This window comes from Canis aureus, chromosome 4 (genome assembly GCF_053574225.1).
Source record: "Canis aureus isolate CA01 chromosome 4, VMU_Caureus_v.1.0, whole genome shotgun sequence".
NCBI lineage: Eukaryota > Metazoa > Chordata > Mammalia > Carnivora > Canidae > Canis > Canis aureus.
This window is the reverse complement of record NC_135614.1, coordinates 55,104,687-55,128,441: the sequence shown is the minus strand read 5'-3', so window position 1 is coordinate 55,128,441 and position 23,755 is coordinate 55,104,687. Positions and strand designations below refer to the sequence as shown.

The following is a 23,755-nucleotide window of genomic DNA, read 5'->3' as shown; positions in this document are numbered from 1 at the left end:
CCCTCTTAGCCTTCTTGTTCCATTCAGGTCCTTAGCTGATTGGATGAGGCCTACCCACATTAGGGAGGCCAGTCTATTCAGTCTACTGATTTAAACATTGAAATCATCCAGAAACACCTTTACATGCTCATTCAGAATAATATTTGTCCAACTGTCTGGGCATGCCACAGCCCAGTCAGGTTGACATGTAAAATTAATCATCACCATCATCTGTGCAGCATGGACATTTGGTCATATTGTCTGTTATCTTTTTACTCCCCTACACCACCTCTCCATTTTAAATCCTTTATTATCTCACAATATTCTGCAAGTCTCTGCCTGATTTACCTCTTCGTATTAATACCCTATTCTCTATCAGCCTTTTTACAATTTCTTTTCACCTAAAAAAAACTATTTTGTCCTAGAAGTCTTTAGGCATGCTGTTCCCTCTGCTTGACACACTCATCTTTCACTAGGATAACCCCTTCTCATCCTTCAAAATGTCATCATAAGCCTTCGTAGGCTCCATCTCTTCCATGACCCAGTTCCCAGTTATAAGGTTCTTATGACTTTTCCATCAAGGACTCTTCACCACCAGAAACAAGTTGCTTAATGTCTCTCATCTTTAATAGTACATAAACCCACTAGGCAAGGATTAGGGCTATCTTGTTTGCAACTGTAACCCCAGAACTTTGCATATACTGGGAATTCAATAAATGTTTGTTAACCAAATAAATGAGCCAATTCCTAATAGAACTTCAAGACCAACCCAGACTCTACCAGTCTTGGATACAGGTCACTTCACTGTGTCCCCTTAGGCGTAGAGTAATAAATGTTTTTTTTTTTTTTTTTTTTTTTTTATTTTTTTTTACTTTTGGTTTTTTTTTTTTTCTTTTTATTGGTGTTCAATTTACTAACATACAGAATAACACCCAGTGCCCGTCACCCATTCACTCCCACCCCCCGCCCTCCTCCCCTTCTACCACCCCTAGTTCGTTTCCCAGAGTTAGCAGTCTTTACGTTCTGTCTCCCTTTCTGATATTTCCCACACATTTCTTCTCCCTTCCCTTATTTTCCCTTTCACTATTATTTATATTCCCCAAATGAATGAGAACATATAATGTTTGTCCTTCTCTGACTGACTTACTTCACTCAGCATAATACCCTCCAGTTCCATCCACGTTGAAGCAAATGGTGGGTATTTGTCATTTCTAATAGCTGAGTAATATTCCATTGTATACATAAACCACATCTTCTTTATCCATTCATCTTTCGTTGGACACCGAGGCTCCTTCCACAGTTTGGCTATCGTGGCCATTGCTGCTAGAAACATCGGGGTGCAGGTGTCCCGGCGTTTCATTGCATTTGTATCTTTGGGGTAAATCCCCAACAGTGCAATTGCTGGGTCGTAGGGCAGGTCTATTTTTAACTGTTTGAGGAACCTCCACACAGTTTTCCAGAGTGGCTGCACCAGTTCACAGTCCCACCAACAGTGTAAGAGGGTTCCCTTTTCTCCGCATCCTCTCCAACATTTGTTGTTTCCTGCCTTGTTAATTTTCCCCATTCTCACTGGTGTGAGGTGGTATCTCATTGTAGTTTTCATTTGTATTTCCCGGATGGCAAGTGATGCAGAGCATTTTCTCATGTGCATGTTGGCCTTAAATGTTTATTAAATATATCAACAAGCTCTTCACTGGAAAAGAAGGGTTGATTCAAAAGGATGTTTTGTGATGGTCTGGCTTGCCTTTTATACAAGCAAACTTCAAAATAGTTTTGTTCTAGAGGACAGAATATCACTGCTTTTCTGAGAGAAATGGCCTTCAAATGAGAATATCCAATCCATTTCTTAAATCTTCAGAGCAGAACCCTAGAATATTCTGCTTAGATCTTTCAATTTAGGGGATCCCTGGGTGGCGCAGTGGTTTGGCGCCTGCCTTTGGCCTAGGGCGTGATCCTGGAGACCCGGAATCGAATCCCACGTCGGGCTCCCGGTGCATGGAGCCTGCTTCTCCCTCTGCCTATGTCTCTGCCTCTCTCTCTTTCTCTGTGACTATCATAAATAAATAAAAAATTAAAATTAAAAAAAAGAAGATCTTTCAATTTAGGATTTAAAGACAGAGCAATCTCTAAAAATTCAGCAGCTTCATGGGTAAAATTTATAATTTTTTTTATTTTATTGAAGCTTAATTTGCCAACATATAGCATAACACTTGGGTAAAATTTAAATACCAACTGCAGATATGAGGAACTTGAATTCAAAGTAACTCACTCAACTTAAAAGTAGATCCTATATAATTAGAAAAGCCCATGTTTCTCACTTTTTACAGGTGCTTATTTTATTTCAACCAGTTTCTGTACTGGAAGTTGATTTCACTGAGTACAGTATGTTCAAGCCAAACCAGCCATTAAAACATGATGATGTGGGGTGGATTTGTATCGTACTAATTCAGATAAGTTAGAACTACGTTTTCTGGAATTCCCTTCACTGAATTAGCATGGCTGCCTGAGGCTTAGTGGGAGTTAAATAACATGCATACTCCTTTTATTCTAGATGGTCAGTAGAGGGCACTAGACACAGTTGGAGATCACCAGCCAGCTCACCTTCTTCGTGTGGGGCAGCTGTCAAGTCTTTAACCCCTCCAACTCATATGCCAGGTCCATACTTTGCTTCATAAAGAAGAGCAGCAGCTTTTCCTCCACTGAATCAGAGACTTTGAACTGCTACCTGTGACAGTCTCTTATCACTTCTTCATTGTGGGTTCCAGCTCTTCCTCTCCCCCCACCTCACATGCATCCTCCCTTCCTGACTGCCTGTCCTGCTCACTTCAGACCCAGGATAAGACAGAAAGTCACATTAAAGTCCTATAGAGTGTGTGTGTGTGTGTGTGTGTGTATTTCACAGAGGTTCTCTTTCTCTGATTGAACATTGATCAATAAACCTCTAGACAGTTTTCTAGCAAATTGGCAACCCTTAGACTAGATCTGGATCTTGAAGAGTTGGCACATTCATAGTATCAAATAGTAATAAGCTACCAAGTTTTAAAGTTGAGGTGATTTCACTATAAAATTTCAATTCCCATCTTCTTTTGAAAAATTAGAAACTTGGACCTCTAATGCAATAGGATGGTAGTCTTAGTACCCTGACTAGCTCAGCCACTGAAAAAAACTAAAACTACAATGTAAAAATATCTTTAAAATATTTTAAATGTTTTGAGCTAAAATTTGGGATTTTTCAGAGTCTAAGAGCTAAAATAGCATGGGAGTTTAGAGAAGTAATCTGAGCATCAAGTTCAACCATAACTTTACAGATTTAGATAAACTAGATGAAATTCAGCTACAGTTTTAATGGGAGCAAAACCATGTCAGGGCCCACCTGAAGCAAGCAGTCTAATTAGAGATCCCACAATGAAATTTGGATCCCAATGTACCAAACCCTCAGTGTAAGGACAAAATAGAATTCAACCTAAGTAATCTTCTCCACCCTGACCCTTCCACTTACAAGATTGCAAGGGAAGTTACATATTTTGAATCTCAGCACTGAAAGGAAGAGAAAGAAAACATTTTTCCAAAGTTTGGTAACTCCAAACTGGCCCTCACTCTGATTTATAACCTGAATGTATGTTACCTAGGAGGTTATAAAAGCTCAAGCAAAGAAATTAGTTTACATTGGGCCAAAGGTGGTGGTAGCACCAATGACTGATGGCAACAAATGCAAATCTTCTCTGGATAAAAAGGCACCCTAAATATAGGTCTCAAGTAATGTTTTCAGATAAAGAAAAACATAAACCCACAGTTGAGAAATATGAAACACTCAAATCAGGCACCATGTACAGGAGAGCAAGCAGGCAAATAAGGCAGCCAATGTAGACCCATGGAAGCTTTCAATACAAGAATTATCAGAGAAAGAAAATAAATATGTTTGAGTGAAGAAACAAAAGAATGAATTGAAAAAGTAAAAGATGACACAAAGAGAAAGACATACTATGTTTATGGGTTGGAAGAATTAGTATTGTTAAAATGCCCATACTGCCCCCAAGCAATCTACAGATTTGATGCAATCTGTATGAAAATACCAACAGCATTTTTCACAGAACTAAAATAATTCTAAAATTTGTATGGAACCACAAAAGACCCCAAATATCCAAACCAATCTTAATAACAAAGCTGTAAGTATTACATCACCAAATTTCAGATATACTACAAAGCTGTAGTATTCAAAACAATATAGTACTGGCACAAAAATAGACATTTAGATCAATGGAAAAGAATAAAAAGCCCAAAAGTAAATTCATGTTTACATGGTCAGTTGATCAATGACAAAGGAGGCAAGAATATACAATGGGATAAAAGACAATTTCTTCAATAAATGGTGCTGGGAATACTGGACAGTTTCATGCACAATAATGAACTAAACCACTTTCTTACACCATACACAAAAATAAACTCAAAATAGATTAAAGATCTAAATGTGAGACATGAAACCATAAAAATCCTGAAGAAAACATAAGCAGTAATTTTCTTGAAATCACCTTTACTAACATTTTCCTAACTATGTCTCCTCAATGCAAAAGAAGCAAAACAAAATAAACTATTGGGACTACATCAAACTAAAAAGCTTTTGTACAGGAAAGGAAACCATCAACAAAATGAAAAGGCAACTTAGTGGGAGAAATATTTGCAAATGATATATCTGATAAGAGGTTAATATCTAAAATATATAAATAACTTTACACAACTCGATACCAAAGAAAGCCAAAAAAATCCAATTTTAAAAGTGAGCAAAGGACCTGAATAAACATTATTCTAAAAAAGACATACCGATGATCAACAGTCATGTGAGAAATACTCAACATCGCTAATCATCAGGGAAATACAAATCAAAACCACAATGAGACATGGCCTTGCACCTATCAAAATGACAATAAATAACAACTGTTGGCACGGATGTCGAGAAAAGGGAACCCTCATGTACTATTGGTAAGAATGTAAATTGATACAGCCCCTGTGGAAAACAGTATGAAGGTTCCTCAAAAAATTAAAAATAGGAATACTGTATGATCCAGTAATTCCACTACTGGTTATTTATGCAAAGAAAATGAAAACAGCAATTTGAAAATGCACCCCTTTGTTTATTGCAGCATTATTTACAATAACCAAGATATAAAAGGAGCCCAAGTATCTATCCATAGATAAATGGATAAAAAAGATGTAATACACAGGCACACGCACACATACATACACACACATACACAGTGGAATATGACTTGGCCACCAAAAAAGGATGAGACATTGCCATTTCTGACATGAATGGACTTAGAGGGTATTATACCAAGTGAGTTAAGTCAGAGAAAGACATATATGCGATTTCATGTATATGAGGAATCTAAAAAACAAAACGAATGAACAAACAGAAAGCAAAATCAGACCCATAAATACAGCTAACTGATGGCTGCCAGAGGGCAGACGAGTGGGAGGATGGATAGACTGGGTCAAGGGGAGGAGGAGATAAAGGCATCCAGTAGTTATGAAATGAATAGTTCACAGAGATGAAAGATACAGAATAGGAAATAGAGTCAGTGGTGTTCTAACAGTGCTGTATGGTGACAGATGGTAACTACATTTGTAAGTATAACATGACATAGGCTTGGCATCACTGTGTTGTACACCTGAAACCACTGTAACATAGTGTGTTAACTATACCTTAATTAATAAAAAAGCACATGAGCCCTCTAAGTCACACTGTACACCTTAAATATGTAATGTTATTTGTCAATAAAATAAAAATACCCATGCAATTCACTATATATAAATTTTACCTTAAAAAAATCAGAAATAATAATCCAGTTATATGGGAAAACCTAAAACATAACCATAAAGAATAGTTGGTATTTAAAAGTATGAAAAAGATAAAAATATGAAAAAAATATGCACAGGGTTGAAACTAATAGAAACAGAGTGAGAACAACTATACTAATAGGCAAAATGAGGGCAACTACATGGTATAAGAAAAATAAAATAGAATAGTTCTAATCTGCTATGTATTTAATAATATATCTCTTTTAGTAATTAATAGATCAAACAGGTATATGTGTGTTTAATTGTTCTACTCAAATATAAATATATATATCTTGAATTAATAACCATGACATGAACATAAAACATAACACCAACAACTGTAATAATACACACTCTTTTCAGACCGGCATGAATGTTTATATGAATTGACACATACTAGGCCAGATACCTAGTCTTGATTTTTTAAAGAATTGATTTTATGAAGGAAATATTTTCTGTTGTAAGATTATCAGCTCAAAACCAATGAAAAAAATATATACAAGAAATTTATCTTAGAAAATCTTACATATTTAGAAATTAAGGAAAACCCCTCTATAAAACATATAAACCACAGGGTCCACACAAGGTGTGAAGCCTACTTAAAAACAAACACACAAAAAAGAAAAATGATAGGATAAACTCACTAAAATTAAAAAATATTTGCACCCATATCATAAATACTCTTCTAGGATCCTGCACAAAAAAAACCCTACATAACCATAGATACATATATGAAAAATCAAGAAAGGCAAAACATTTAGAAAACTGTAGAATTATCCTTGTTTTGTTCAAGAACTAGAAATTAAAAAAAAGAAAAAAGAGAAACCCAAAAGTTAGTTCTTTGAAAAGAGTAATAATTGGCAGTACTGTTTAAGGGGAAAAAAAGACATGAAAAAAATATTTGGAACGAGAGATACATAACTACAACTGTAAAGGCACTTGAAGATATTATGAAAAGTTTTGCCAACCAATTTAAGTCTTTATATGAAATGGAAAAATACCAAGAAATAAGATAACTTGCCAAAGCCAATACGCAAAGAAACACAAAACCTAGATAATCTTGTAATTTTTTTAATAAAATAAGATGTCTTTCTAAAATAAATAAATAAATAAATAAATAAATAAATAAATAAAGATGTCTCTCTATGCTCAGGTTTATCAATGAGTTTAAATATACAAGGGACAAGTCAATCTAGTCTGTAAGAAATTCTAGAATATAGAAAAGCATTGGAACCTGACAAAGATATTTTAAGAAAGAAAAACGGGTTCCTGGGTGGCTCAGTCAGTTAAGCATCTTACTCTTGATCTCAGTTTGGGTGTTGATCTCAGGCTCATGAGTTCCAACCCTGCACCGGGGTCCACACAAGGTGTGAAGCCTACTTAAAAACAAAAAACGAACAAATAAAAAAAGAAAAAAAGAAAAATGATAGGATAAACTCACTTATGAACACAGGTACAAAAGCCTAAAAAATACTAAATAGTTTCAGAAATAGAAAAGATGCTCTGTAATAATGATGTTCAGTTAATGCAAAAAAAACAACTGGATTATTATTAGAAAATATAATTCACATTAATATATTGAGAAATATCACTTGATAAAATTCATATTAATGAACGACAGAAACGATTAGCAAAATAAGAATAAAAGGGAACTCTCTTATCTTGATAAAAAGTATTTTTTTAAAAAAAGCTCAGAACAAAATATCATACATAAATTGTTCAAAGTTTTCCCTTTAAAGTCAGGACACCGACTTGACTTTTTTGACTTCTAGTCAACAGTATATGGGGTAGTCCTAAACAGTACAATATGAAAAGAAAAAGGAAAGGTATAAGAAATCAAAAGATGTAAAACTTTCATAAATTAAAATAATTAGCGCCTATGAAAAAAGACTTGGAACAACTGCAGCACAAAATATGAAAAACAATATAATCTACACCTACATGTTGACTATAAGATCAACAAAAAATATTGGATAGCCACAAAAGTATGCTAAACCCACATAGAGAATATTGTTAAACTTTATTGAAATACATCGAAGAAAACATAAGTAACTAGAGACAAATGCAATGTTAATGGAGTGAACATAAATCCAATCAAATTCTATACAGGGCTTCCTTGTAAAATTTAAGTTCATTCTTAAATGTATGTGGAAGACCAAGAATAGCCAAGACATTCATGAAGACCAAGATAAGAGGACATGCCTTATGAAATAAAACACTTTAAATGTTTTTTTAAAGTGTAACAAGTAAGCTAAAATGATTTATTGTCACAGGGATAGATAAATAGAATAGTGAAACAGACTGGAAAGCCCCCAAAGAGACCCATAGGTATATGGCAATGCCATATGACAGAGCCAAGTAAGGACTTTTCAATACATGATGATCCCATCGATTTAACATATGTTTCGACCCCAACCTCAGGCCATTCACAAAAAGTAATACCTGATGAATTAGAAACTTAATGAAAAAAGCAAAACTTGAAAGTCTTGAAAACAGTATATTAGATCTTTATGACATTAATGTAGGAAAGGATTGCTCAGGTAAGACACAGAAAGCTCACACCCTCGAGAAAAGATCATAAATTTTTTGCCATTAAAATGTAAAAATCTTAAAAAGAAATGTTAAGATCTTAAAAAGATACTGAGCACAGACTGAAAAGATACAACCACAGACTCGAAGAAGAAATTTTAAGTACATAGACCTGCTAAATAATTATTTTTCAGAATAGAAAGTACTGCTACAATTCACACACATAAAATAACAATAATAGAAAACAATTAAAATGGACAAAAGACATTTCACTGAAGGAGAATCCCAAATGGTTTACAAACAAATGAAAAGATGCTTAACTCCATTACTAATCTGGGAAATGCAAATTTAAAAGACAATAGCATCCCATTTCACACTTGTTCCATACTAAGACATTATCAAATGCTAGCAAGAAAGTAGTATAACCAGAACTCTATATCCTACTAGTGGGAACTGTATACAGTACACTACTATGCCCTACTGGTATCTAATCAAGCTGCAGTTACACATACCCCAGGAGCCAGCAACTCCACTCTTCATATATGTGTCCTAAAGAAAATTACATGTGTGCACCAGGAACCACATGTAGTATGTGCATAGATGCACTGTTTATAGAAACAAAAACCTGGAAGCAACCCACATGTCTCACAAAGGGATGAACCAATCACTATAGAGGACACCAGGGAGACTGAATTAATGACAGCTATGTGCTACAGCATGGAGGCATCTCAGGAATAGAATGTTGAGGGGAAGAAGTCAATGGAGAACACTTAAGTGGAATTGTTCTATACGTCAAATTCAAAAACCGGCAATGGTAACTAATATATCGTATAAGGAGGCAAACCTACAGTAATATTATAAAGAAAAGCAAGAAAACAGTCCACACAAATTTCATAATAGTAGTTACTCTTGAGAAAAGGAAATGGTGGAAAGAGAAAAAGGAGCTCAGGACATGACAAAGATCATCAGTAATCAGCCAGATTAGAATAGAAGCTGCCCCCTGCAGAAAGCATTTCCATCACTTGCCATGTGCTGTTGTCCAGAGACTGTTGTTTTCCTCCCAGCTTCCTTCTGGGTCACTGACCTCCAGCACCTATCTTAGTCTTCGTGGACACTTGAGATTATGACTTTTCTTTAGGGCAGTGGTTCTCAGTGTGGTCCCAGAACCAGCAGCTTCAACTTGCCATAAGTGCCGAGTGTTTAGGTCCCACCCTAGGCCTACTGTATCCAAACTCTAGGGGTGGAGGCCAGCAGTCTGTGTTTTAGCAAGCCCTCCCAGGGATTCTGAAGCTCACCTTGAGAACTTTTGTTCTTAAGGACCTGGCCCAGGCCCTGGACCTCCTGCCTGGTCATCCTTCCACTCTGAGTCTTTTCAGTCCTGCTATAGCAGGGCTGCACTTTCTTCTAGCGGAAGCAGTAGTCCTTTCCAAGAGCCAGCAGGACCCTCAGCTGCCCCACATCTGAAGGGAGCCTCCTCCCACTTTGTCTCAATCAATGCATTTTAGCCATTGTGCTGTGACTGGTTCTCTAGGGTCAGAAATTGACATCGTAGGAGTGCTCTGCCTGCCTTATCCCAACAGGGCTGTTGTAGGAGCTTTTTTCCACAATAGAAAGATTAGTATTAACAGTAAAGAGTATCTGTCTTAACGAACTACTAAGTCTGCCTAACAGCAAAAGACGTTAAGATAGGCTGGGAAACAGAATGCAGTTACCTTTTTGTCTCTGCTTCCAAGAAATTGTCATTTTTCACAATAGGAGACAGTTTCAGCATAGCTCCCTTTCTCGGCTCCCTACTACTTCCCAGGCTGGGGGGGGGGGGGGGTTGGGGGGAGGGAAGACAGCAGTCATTCTGTGTCCAGTTCTCCAGCCTTGGAGCCCTCCTGCTGATCTCAGAGCCCTTAGGAAATGAATACAAGTAAAGTGAATTCTAATGTCCATCTGAAATGCAAGTGCTTCACCTGATAACATTCTCCTAGGTCCAGACATTTTTTTTTTTTCTGTGTCAAGCTTTTTTTTTTTTAACCTCAGCTATCTTTTTGTATGAATCCTTCAGTTTAAATGCTACATAACAAATACGAACACATTCACCATATCCTGAATTTGATGTCACTGACATCAATTGTTTAAGTTTCGAGAAATATTGCCTACTGTCATCACTGAGCCGTATGCAGTACTATCATCCTACCCTCATTTACAGATACTGGTTTCAGAAATACAGGTGCTAATTTCATGAAAAGGTGGCCTTTAACAACAAAGAATGGCATGAAGATATGTTAGGAAAGAAGTCCAGTTTTTCTGGAAGTGATAAGATATACTGGACAATATACTGGCTAAACCTGGGTTCACATCTTGTCTCTGCCCTTTTACTAGATGTACAACCCTGGGCAAGCCTCTCACCTTTGTGACCTTGTGTGCACAATCAAGACTAAAGAGTACCAGAGTCATAGGATTTTTATGAGGTTTAAATGAAGTAATACATGTAAAGCACTTGGCGTGGCATCCATCACCTACTGAGAAAAAAAGTGATATATTCAAAATGTACTTCAGGAGCTAGACTCATGTGTGAAGTACACTGGGAAGAAGGAAGAAGGAGAAACAAAACTTGTGAGGCACTCATATAGTCCAGGTTAGAGATGAATTAGTACACTGAGAAGGGAGAAGTTGTGAGTTAACTGATCATATAAAAGAGGGAAGGAACAAGGGGAAGGAGAAGATGGCATGAAGACTGTCACCTGAGGAGGGTGGATGACAGCAGTGCCATTGAGAAGGGGTGAACAAAGTTGGAGTTGAGCAGAAATATTACCAGAAGGGATACTTATGCCATAAGGGGGAAAGTATCAACACTAGTAAACACCGAAGCCATTAGAAAATGCTGGATAACTGTGTAAGCCAGCCAGACTTTATAGGAGAGAAACCAAATGGCACAAAAGCATCCTCATATTTCAAAAGTGAGAGAATCAAGAGCACAGGAGGAGCTGAACTGATTGGATGAAGGTTCTAGGCAAGACTGCACTACATAGACATCACTCTCTATTGCTCTGTTTAGTGAGAGAAACCACATGCAAATTAAGTAAGTCATAATTAGAGGTGGAACCACCCTAGCCCAGCACCAAAGTGGTGAAGGTCTTATGAGGAGCCAGTAGGAGAGGGGGATTCTCGCCATCACAAGGGATGGGGTCAGAAAGGAGAGAATAAGTTCAACAGAAGCTCAGGCCTGTCTCTCACCAGGACTATAGACCTGTAGGACTCCTCTGTAGGACCATTCCTCTGTAGGACTCTGGTTGGGTCACTGTAGGGGGAATGCAGACATCAATAAAGAAGTGTGAAAGACCTGACTCTTGGCATCTTTGATGGGGCTTAGGATCTCTGGGTGGTGGTGTCCCTACTGGTCAGCTCATTGTTCCTGCCACTTACTGAAACCCAAAAGGGTTTGCAAGAAGTGGTGGAAGCAGAACAGGGAGCCAAAAGTTGGCAGAGAGGCTGTTGTCCCTAATGTTCTAAGTGTCTAGAAGCTGGGGACACAGAAATAAAACTCAGGAAACTCATCTGAGTCAGAGCAGTTTGAAAACCATGCTGAGGTCTGTGCTTCCTAAGTTAGGATATTCTTGTTGTAAAGAGAGAAGATCTTGATCCACTGCTATTTGATGATAATGTTAATATCTAGACTATTCAGGGGGTGGTTAATATTTTTCACATTAAATGAGTTAAGCAAAGGCCCTTCTAAGGAATATTATCCTGTTTTGCTATCATAATTAACATGGAGTGTAGCTGATTCACCTTCTCCCCTTTCTTAATTACATACAATAAAATCTACTCTTTGGTGGTACAGTTATGTGAGTTTTCACAAACACAGAGGGTTGTGTAACCACCACTGCAATCAAGATCCAGAATAGTTCTATCACCTATACCTCCCCTTCCCATGCTGCTCCTTTACAGTCAAATCCCTTACCCTCTCTAACCCTCCACAACCAATGATCTGTTTCTCTCTTCTTTTGACAACTAGTTGAAGAGGGCACAAGATTTCTTTATGATTTGCTGGTATAATAACACTAGTAACAGCAGTATTAATAATAGTTAATATATATAATGATTTTCAATGTGTCAAGCACCACTTGTGACACTTTATAGTTGAGAAAACTGAGGATTCGGGAAATTCTGGAAAGCAAAGAAGACAGGAGGGAAGAAGAGTCTCGCCAGGGTCACAGAGTGTCAGCCCCAGGGCTTGAGTCAGGTCTATCTAACTCCTAGGTCTCTTTTTATAATCTCTATCTGATTCTGCTCCTTTTGACAAAGTAGAAGGGATATCTATCTATCAATTTTAGAAAGCTCAGTTGAGACCTGGGACCGCCTTACTCTAAAAAAAAAAAAAAAAAAACAAAACTTATGTAAGAATTTGGTTAATTATACCAATAAAGCAATAATTGAGTAGGTGTAAGATAAAATGAAGCCAGGATCCTAGAACACCTTTCCTACAATCTTTTCGATGTGCAATGAAGATAGAGCCCAGATATGTTACTTCCTCCCTCATAAACTTGACAGGTTTGTAAAGCAAAACTAAAAAAAGATCCTGATCGAATACTGAAATGCCATTTTGTGTCAATGCTTTGAGCAGCAACTTCCTCTCAAATTTACAAAAGAAAAAAGGCAAAATGGGACTTTTAATCCTCATCTTACATGTATTTCAGGTTGGAGTCCCCAACCCGGTCTTTGGTGATGGAGGCCCCAAAAGGAGTAGAAATAAATGCAGAAGCTGGCAACATGGAAGCTACCTGCAGAACAGAGCTGAGGCTGGAGTCCAAAGATGGAGAGGTAAGGGTACAAAGGACACAGGTCCGGAGAGCTACAGCTCCAATAAGACAACCTTTCCCACAACTTTCCCAGACTCCCTTGGCATCAAATCTGATCCTACATTTCTAACAAGAGGAGCCAATCAGAAGGTTTTATGTCCAGAACAAATATGTTGAACAGCACAGTTATAAGCCTAACCCACAATATATAAGAGTTATGACTCATTATTTGTAAAGTGCTGAGGTAATAGCATATACTCCAAGTCCAGAATTATACAAACAGCTATGAAAATGAATGCTATTTCTGAATTCATTCTCTCTCTCTCTCTCTCTCTCTCTCTCTCTCTCATGACCCAAAAGCAAGATTTAGGTAGCCAGCTTAATTGAGCTGTATGTCACATGCATCTGGCACAAGCTGAACGTAATTTACTCGTAGTCATTTTTAAAGCTTATGTTGTATGTTTCTCCTTTGAGAATGTAGAGTGGGACCCAACAGTTATCCCAAATCAGAACAAGACAAAACCTAAATAGGGTTAAGAGCAGGCAACAACAAGAGGATGGAGGACTGCACATATATTCCTTCTTCCACCTGACATAATCCCACTTTAGTGAATAGAATAGCCGCTTGCATTTGTGTAGACAAGGTAAGCCAAACCCCCAAGGAAGTTAGATTAAACTGCAAACTTTTAAAAATGTCTTCATCACATTCATAAGTGAACTTTTCTATTTAAGAGTTTTTAAATAGAGGGGAAAATGTCATTTTTTAAAAGCAAAACTCTTTCCCACTTTTCATATCTGCTTAGAGATTATCCATCTCCACCTGCTTCTGTGCACCAAATACACACCTTTTGATTGGTTTGGCATTTGCAATATTTGTTTTAAAAGAGCTAGTCAGATAAAGCATTCATTTATCAAAACACTCTCTTCAAACAGCCACAAATCACACACATTTTGATATAGTGACTACATAACCTATGCAGATTATAGCTTGCAGAATCCAGACTCTGGAGAAATTGATTATAATCTTCAGAGTCATGTAAGAGTGGAAAATACTGCATATTCTTAAAGTCATCCCATGCACTCAGACCTAGATGGGGGTCTGAAGGCCCATAGTAAAGAAATGGTTAACCCAGCATTTCCAAATTCATTTCAGTCTAGGACTCAATTCATATCTTACATGATATACTTTTGCACAATGCTCATATAGACCAGTGCAATGTTGTCTTGGTAGATTATAAGCCTCAGGGTAGAGACTCTCTGTCCTGTTCATCTCTGAATTCCCAGTGCCCAGAGTACTCAACATATGGTAGGTGCTCACTTAGGCTGAACACACATCTACTGTCTGAATGTCAAGAAAATAAATGGCAGGTTCTAACTGTCTTTCCTTCCTATTCGGTTTCTTTAGATTAAGTTAGATGCTGCGAAAATCCAACTACCTAGACTGCCTCACGGATCCTACACACCTACAGGAACGAGGCAGAAGGTCTTCGAGATCTGCGTCTGCGCCAATGGGAGATTATTCCTGTCCCAGGCAGGAACTGGTTCCACTTGTCAGATAAACACAAGTGTCTGCCTTTGAGAGACCATCCATAGTGGACGTTGCTGGTAGCATTAAGGCCGTTTTTGGCTTTAGACACTGGCTGCCAGCTATTTTTACTAGAACACAGAAAGCCTATCAAAGACCTTGTGTGTGTGTGTGTGTGTGTGTGTGTGCACGTGCGTGCACGTGTGTGTATGTGTGTGGGTGGATATAAATATATATAAATATATATAAATAAATATATATATCCTCTGTATAAAATGAGGTTTCAGTACAAAAGGAACCATGGGTGACCCTGTGATATCCACTGTCATTTCCATGTCAACCCCACCACATACATGATAAAATCAAAACACCGATTGAGGCCCAGTATTCCCTTCAAAGTCACACAGTGTGTCAGACACTTACTGAATATTCACCGATATATTTGAGTAGCTGCATATCTTGCACTTTAGTGTCATTTACAGGGCAGTGATGGCGGGAATCTCCGAGTCACACTCAAGCACTGAGACTCTCGTATTGAAATAGACATTTCATTTCCATTTTTAGCTTTAGGAAGACTGGCCAACTTTCCCCTCTTCAAGTGAGGGATGGGGGCAGTGCCATAGAAGTCAGCTGTAGGAACTCAAAGTGGTTGTTCTCCCTTCATAGCCAAATGTATTGGGGCTTTTGTTAGTTGGATGAATGTGGAGGATGAATATTAGTGAAGTTTGAAGTGCTCACCCAATGCCTGCTATCTTCCTTCAAAATCACATATTATCCCACAGTCAAAATAGGAGTTGTAAATCAGCACAAAAATAGGCTAACAGCTGCTTCTCAGTTGGCTGGAAGCTACTCAGTGGCCTGACAGGCAAAGAATAAATGGGTGATAGGTCTCTGTTTAAAGGAAAAAATGGCTCAAGATCTGTTCCATCCTCGCTTTTGACTTTATTCAGTAGCCCCAAATGATCAGGTCAATCAAAATCCTTAAGACTGGAACCCCCATCCCAAGAGAAGCCATTTAGGGATGGAAACCTAATTAAGAGTAGCATGGAAAGCCTAATTAATTTTTATGTTTCCTGAGATTTGCAGGTAATTTAAAGATGCCTTTTATTTCTAAAGGCATGCACAAACTTTGGCTTCAATCTTCTTATATATATTTTTCGTTGGGATATTCATTTTACTAAATCATTATGTTTTCTCTAAGAATAGTGACCCAAGAATCACAAATCTAAAATACATGCCCCCAGAAATGGTCACTAGAAAGTAACATAAACTGAGTTACGTATCTCTCTCAGACTCGCAGTGTTCCCGTGGCCCAGCAGCACCACTACCTGATATGTGGAAGCAGCTCCCTAGTTCCCGCCATCAGCTACCTCTCATCCCTTCACCTTCATCATTGTGCTCCAGGGTCACCCTGGCCAGCTCTTGTGCTGGGACAGGGGATACACCATCTCTGTTCAAAGAGGGGGAAATGTGCCTATGCCTTAAGTCAATGCACTCAGCAAGGAGAAGCACATCCTATTTATCTTGTTGTTACCTGTAGTTTATTTTGGGTGATTGGAGGGGAATGGTTTAGTCATGAGTGGACATCTTAAAATCTCATAGACAAACCAAGTGGCCAACAGACATGGACTCTCAGGAGCCCAATGGAATGATAACTGGTTTAGACAGTCCTGGATGCCATTTGGCAAGCATTGGCCCCACAATCCTAAAAGAAGTCATATTTGTAGGCCTGAATGGCATTTGTTTTTTCTTCAAGGTTTTAATTTTTCTTACTTCACAAGCAGGGGAAGATTTGACATAGAAAATGAATAAGAGATTTGGTAGTTTTGAGAGGACACTCAAGCATCAGGCTGAGATTTGCATACAAAGGATATAAAGGCAAGCTGGGTGTTGCTTAGTCACTTAGGAGTGAGTGGGTGAGCCCTGGAGAGAGAAGAGGTTTCCTAGCCTGATCAGCAGCCCTGCTGGCTTCCAGACCCCATACTCTCTCCAGTCACTCCTCCTCAGCATCCTATGTAGAAGAATTGAGTTGTTCAACGGCAAAACTACTTAGTTTGTAACATTAGAGTCTAAAAAGGAAAACCCTAAGAAGATATCAAGTTGCTCTGGATTGGTATTATTTATATGCTGTAGGATCATACTGCCAGAATTTGCATGTTCTACATACAGGGTTTTGTCAAATAGGAGAGCCCCCCCCCCCTCCTTGGCTATAAGGAACACCTACCCCATATCATTCAGACAGTAGTAGCTATGAGGCTCTCCATGGCTAAATACCTTAACACAGTATTTTTAAGCAGACAGACCATCTTTGCATTTTGCCATCTCAAGTACATAATCAATGGATAATAAGAAAACAAGGTTCCCTGAACCTCTTTCCTCTGATTTTGTTCTAATCATCATATGAAATTCTGAGATCAGAACCTTGGTGATTTTATGCCCATAAAAAATTGAGGTGATCCCACTTGCAGAATTTAATCTTCAAGGTAATCAGATCACAAATAAGATAATAATAGCAAACCAAGAATAGAAATCAAGCACCTATGAGGGACAGACATGATCAAAACTTCTGATTTTCATTTGTGCTAAGTGACCACGTAATATACCACATAATAGGCAGGAAACTTAGCATCGTCTAAATTATATATTTCAGTTCAGACTATAGAATTCAGTATAATGCAATCAAAGTTTTGTTCTCCCAACTTCCTCCAACTAGAATATTTGTCTGTGGTCAGTGGTTATGAGACAAGGTTTTAATTCTAGGGAAAGAAATCTACATTAAAATTCTATAAACTTTAATTTTAAAAACTGGGATTCTTTCTAATCTTTATATATAATATATTCTGGACAATCACACTCCAGTATATTAAGCAGCAGGTGGCGTAAAAAAGAGTTCAAGTGAATCTTTTATAGAAGTTCTAGTATACTAATATTCTTCAGATTTTTAAAAATTAAAAAGTGATCTCCAAATATGTTTAGCCCTCAGTACTATTTGTTATTTGTTCAATAAGTCATAAAAGTTCAGTCTTAAGAAACTACTAGCATATGACTAAGGTTTTCAAAAGCCCTTATGGTGGCATCTCTGTAGGTGGAAACTTGGTATGAGGCTTTCTAATTGCTCTGTTACCCAAGGGATAGATCTTATCAACTTGAATTGGCTTTAACTTCCTTTAGGTCAGTTTCTTTGGATGATTTTCATTGTATATCCAGCAACCATAGACCAAAGATTGCTTAAAGTTTAACTCTAGAGCAGGGGTCAGCAAACTGTGGTCCCTAGACCAAACCTGGCTCATCACCAGTCTTTGTAAATAAAGTTTTATTGTAACACAGACATATCCATTCATTTCCACGTTGTCTGTGGCTGATTTCATTCTTTAACAGTAGGGTCGGGTAACTGTGCCAGAGACCTCATCGCCTGCAAAGCATAAAATGCTATTTGGACCTTTCCAGAAAAGTTTGCTGGCCCCAACAAAGAGGTCATTTGTGCTATGTGTTGGACACCGCTGGAAAGAAAGTAAACTCCACAGTAGCATGGAGTAGCCCTACATGTATATGTGTACTTAGGAATATAGATACTTGCCTATAGAAGAAAAGGTTAGTCTTATGTTACATGTAAAAGTGATCCACTTGTCTGAGAAATGCAGGTTCACAGGATTCTTGCAAAAAGGGAGGATGGAATCAGGGGGAGACTTAGTGCAAAAGGAAAGCTGTGATCCTCCAAGAGTTTTTTTTTTTCCTTAGGACCCTTAACAGAGAAGTGGTTCCCTGGTCACCATCTTATAGGACCAGAAGAGAAATGGAAGTCCTATGATTTATATTTACAATCTTTCTCCTGAAGAGACTGTTTCTGCAATGTCACAGGTTTTCCACTTCACCATCACATATTCCAGAAAGATGCCCATTCCATGGTCCTCCAGAGACTATTTTTAACCAAGCAGGTCTTGTTGACATTCATCAACTCAGTTATTTACACCTCCAGTGCACTTGCCATTCCTATGTCCCTCCCCAGCCTGAAGGGTTGGTGGGACCAATAAATAATATTGGAAGAATAATAAATATTGGGAAAAAAGAAATATTGGAAGCAGCATTTTAAAATATGTAGGAAGAAAAAAATATAATAAACGTCTTTCATGAAGGTGTTTAGTGGGGAAATGAGATCAATGCCAGTTTGATTTTGTTTTCAAGAATTTGGTCTTTGTTCTTTGGTGTAGCAAGAGTGAAAAAAAAAAAAGATCTATTTTGAATTCCAGTATCTCTGCCTCTGTGTAGTATGGCAAGTTCCTACCAGAGATTTGTCTTTATAGTCAACATCCCTACTGCTAAATCCATACTTCTATTCAATATTATTAAAACAGCATCAGTAATGACAGTCTTTGTAAGCATGAGTGTTCATATGTCGGAAAAGAAAGTTGTGTTTTTTAATAAAAACAGCCACCACTTACCAGAACCTAATCAACATCACTTAAAGAGCCCTTTTGCATTTTATCTGGATTCAACCAAGAGGATTAAATTGGCAACACTGCCCTCCACAGAAGCAACTACATGAGAATATCTTGCTTTTGTTTATTTTAGGCAAAAGGTAGCATGATGTTTGAACGAAATAGGTGAAAAGATCCATGTAAGCACCTGATCCTTGTTTTTTAAGGCTCTGTGAGAGGAGAATCTCATTTAAGTAAGTTGTAAACAAAACCGTTTGCTCTCTTTCCCCTGCACCAGGAAATCTTAGGCACAAAAAGGATAATGAAGCAGTTCCTGGAATGATACTTTTGCATGGTGCCCCAGTAGCAGGTGGGGGGAAAAGTTAAAAGAAACAATCTGAGAAAACAGGCCTTTTATCTCAAAGATAAAAATGTCTCTCTTTTGGTCTTTCATCACTTTCTCCTCAGGGGAAGGTTCCCCTACTTCTAACGTATTTCCATTAAAATAGTCAAAACTACTGCATTGGGATGTCAGATGCATCTCTTTCTTTGTGGCAATCTGAATTTAAAATTATACAGTTGCCTCTGAATTTCTCATTCACAAAGCTAAAACCACTGATAAGAGATAAAGCAGTCTGAAGCCTGCTGCTTCAGCTAGCACACCACACCACACACATTAGCCCTTTCAAAAGCAATGGGATTTCTATGGTTCTTAAAAGCTTTCTTCATAACGGAGTCCTTGAAATTTCTTCAGGCAAGTCTGAATGGCAAAGGAAAAATCATTATTTGCAGGAAGTCCTTGTTTTGATTGTTAGAGCATAAATGTGAAAAAATTCTCTAGTTAGGGTGACCCATGCTCATATATGCTATTTGCTTTGGTTTTAACCATATTCCTTCCCCCCCCCACACACACACACAGATACACATACACTTCCTGTTATAGATACTGACAGAGTAAGAAATTAGCATCTTCTTTTGAGAAAAGAAAGCAATTGCAGAATCTGGGGCCCTTTGATGCAATAGAAGGTGTGATGTCCTAACAGTGTTGATGGTATCAAATCCATCACTAAATAGTCTCAGCTGTCCCACAGCAATGCTAACTGCTCTTCTTCCATTGCAGCCCAGCAAGTGGTAATAGCGGTTCCACATCCATGAGTTTTACAATTGGGATAGAACAAAGAACTTGCTGTAGGCAAGAAGTATTTTTAGAGTCCAAATCCACCTGTCTACATAAATGGGAAGCCAGAGTAGCCCCAAATGCCTCATTAGGCATCTTGACCCCTCAGTAGTGAATGAGGGGGTTTGGCTTCATCACTAAGTGCTAGCTGAAGTCAGATAAATACAGCAAACGTGGCAAAGGAAACATTGTTTTACCTAAAGTTTACTCTTCACATATGAGGCTAGTAGTCCCTCTGCTTCCAATGTTTTCACAGCCTACTTCTACGCTTGGGTTATGTTGGTGGAATCAGAGTTAGCTCAGACTCCATAATGTGAAAAATTCCCAACTGATCAGTTAGGTTACATAGGAGCAGTAGAGCAAAGGAGTGTCCTAAGGCAGGGAGATGCTATTTGTTGAGAAGGAAGACATTGGTGCGTTAGTTCCCATATTCATCCAATTCAGGAGATTCTAAATTTGAAAGTCATAGGTTCTTCTTTTGAGAATCCGAATACTCAACCTTCTCCCAAAAAAGAATCACCCACAAAACTTTACATAAAATCAAAGCAATTTTCTTGGACTTGAAGCCCATTTTAAGATATGGCAAAAGCTGTATTCCATTTTCTAATAATGTTTATTAACTGGTATTCATTAAGCACTATATGCTAAGCATTATGCTCAGTATTTTATATGCATTCACTTATTTCACCCTCGACACAATCCTTTGAGTTAACTTCTACTTTGGATTCCAATTTACAGATTTGGAAACTGAGGCTTAAAGAGATTAGGAAACTTGTCCAAAGCCACTAACTAGACAATGGCAGAGCTAGAATGTGGGTCTAATTCCAGCCCACTATCTATGAAGCCACCAATACGTCAAACTATGTTTCAAGCTGTTGAGAAGTGACTCCTATCGGCTTTTAGACTAGACTTTCTTGGGTGGATAAGGCTATAGAATTTGCATCTCCCTTCCCTCTGTAATCTCTCATCCATGACAGTATCTAGTACTAAAGTAGAAATATCTAGGTAAAAGTATAAGTGATTTGTCTGAAAAATAGAATCTGGAACCCCCCCACCCACCCAAAAAAAAAGTAATTCATTTGTTCTGTGTGTGATTCTTATCAAGTCAGACTTCCTGTCCTTACAAGTAGAAAGATTCCCAGGTTGTCAGCCTTACATTGAAGAGAAAATTATAATAGTGATCTATAGGCATGGGCTAAACAAGTCAGCATTTCTGCATACATACACATCCTTCTCCTATTCTTCACTTAAAGAACAAATAACTGATTTTAGGTGAGGTCTTGGTTATCATATTTCCTGAACTTTATTTGTGGCAAAATGTAAGGGAAGAATCAAATGGAAGGGAGCTCAATCTCTGTTGTTGTCCCCATTATCCTTTTAAGAAGATAGGAATAGCAAGAACTCAGTTAGCATTATGTATTCAGTACCCAACCTGGCCACTTTGGCTCTAATAATGGCTTGAGACCCATACCCATACCTTGTCCATCATCACTAATAGGCCATACCCGCCTCCATGACCAGATTTCTTCTTGCCAAAGTATTCAGGCCATTACTACCAATTGATTGGAGTAGGAAATGGGACCCATTTGCCAATTCTTGTCTAAACAGTGGCTCCCTTTAACCTTGAACTTATACATTTTAACTGGTGTCCTAGATTCAGCAATGAGGTTGGTGTCTTTCCAACTACTAAAGGAGAAGATGAGTACATCTGAAGTTCCTTACAACTTGGTGGCTTTGGAGCACTTTCATCTTCTGAGCAAAGGGACTAGGGTTTGATATGTAAGAGTTAAAAGACCTAAAAGCATTTTGAAGAATTAACTCATCCAGGGACCAACTGAACAGGTTATAAACCAGTGTGCCCCTGTTAAGGTCCTACTGTCCATCTACCCCCACCCAATGCTGAGAGACCACAGCCACAGAGACTGAGGTTCATCCTGCTTTCTTGCTTTCACAACAGCACATATCTGATCCACTGGGTAGTTAACAGAGCTTCCCACTGGTCCCAACAGATACAGCCCCAGTGCCAGCCAGGGTCCTATAATGCTCCTCTGGCTCAGTCACCCCATAAAACCTCAGTAAAGGGATAAGCTCAAAAATGTCAAAACCTTGTTTTAGGATAATTCAGGAATTTTCGTTTACTGGTGTCTGTCTTCCAGTGGCAAATCAGAAATGGGTACCCTTTATGAGCCTTATGGAACTAATATCACCAGAGCCAGAAATCAGGTTCTCCGGTAAGAAGGGGATAAGTAAGCAAAATAAAGGGAAGAACTGGCACACCCAAATTTGGGGTGGACACAAAATTAACCTAATTCGTATCTAGTGTTTTAGTAAGGGAATGGAGTTTTTATGCATTAACCACATCCTCAAAATATATATAAAAAAATTTTTTTTTAATTTTAAAAAACCACATCCTCAATCAAGTTTCTCCCTTTTGGAGGACGCTAAGAAGGAGAAACACATCTCTTAAGAAGGGCATGTTTTAAAAGGAAAAGGTAGAGGACATCCATCATTGTGCTGGCTAGCTGTGCTTCTGGAGAAGCCAGATTCTGGTGCTTTTAACAGAAAAGATGAGGTCATAGAAGTCCCATTTGCTTGGAGATTTTGTAAAAGGAACCCCATTCCCATAAAGCAATTGAGTTCAGCCTTTGGGTTATTTTTGGGTTTGTTTTGTTTTTCTCTGGGTTTGGGTGTGATGTAAGAGAAAGAGATTTTTAGTTTTGTTTTGTTTTAAATAACATCAATCCTTGCACACTCTATGCAAAAATTTTGTAAGCATTGCAATAATGCTATGAACTACAAGGAACTATTTTAACTTTATTACACTTTCTGTATAAAAAATTTGTATTTAATATTATTTCAATTGCAGTCTTGTAAAATATATTAATAAAAATAATGATTGGTAAGAAGGAAAGCACCCTTGTCCACTTCTTCAGGGAATTCCTCTTTCACAGTTAATAAGTCAGTCACTCCTACTGACTCTACCTCAGAAATAAATTTTCAGATTAACTTCTCTTCCAAATTTCTTTGATCAGTGGCACATTGATTAAGCCACTTTTGCCTCTCTGGAAGAGATTTACACAGGCTGCCTCATAAAAGAGAGCTTATTTTAAGGTACTACATGGCCTAGAATTGGGAAGAGTCCCCAGTATTTGGAGGTCAGGAAAACAGCCAGCCTCTGCTGCTCTCCTAACGACCTGCATAGGTTCCTTTTGCTACATTTTACCACAGCCCTCTCTGAATCAGTGAAGATGCCTATCCAACTGGTCAATTTTAGGTAAAATATTTTTAATCATGCTACCTTAGCATTCCTGGTCAGCCTACAGATGAGCCACCTTTGGGCCAGGGGGCCATTCTTGGTCCAATCAGCTTTCATTGTCATCCAAAGAATAACCTAGCATTGCTGCCCTACATGGTGTCATGAGTGAAACAATCTATGAAAGCATCATGAAAGAACCACTCTAATCTACCCATCACAATCAATCCTCCTTGTTGAGCGTCTCACATCTCC

The 23,755-nt window shown here is 38.1% G+C and overlaps 1 protein-coding gene across 3 annotated transcripts in view; it reads left to right on the top strand.

The window, feature by feature from the left end:
* The window catches only part of SGCD (sarcoglycan delta), a 914,568-nt gene extending 891,410 nt beyond the window's left edge, over positions 1-23,158 (top strand). For all 3 annotated transcript variants that reach the window (XM_077895751.1, XM_077895752.1, XM_077895750.1), the window contains 2 exons: positions 13,029-13,152; positions 14,536-23,158. In XM_077895751.1, coding sequence (XP_077751877.1) covers positions 13,029-13,152; positions 14,536-14,709 — 298 coding nt within the window. In that variant the 3' untranslated portion in view covers positions 14,710-23,158. The remainder of the gene's footprint in view (positions 1-13,028; positions 13,153-14,535) is intronic.
* The last annotated feature ends 597 nt before the right edge of the window (positions 23,159-23,755 follow it).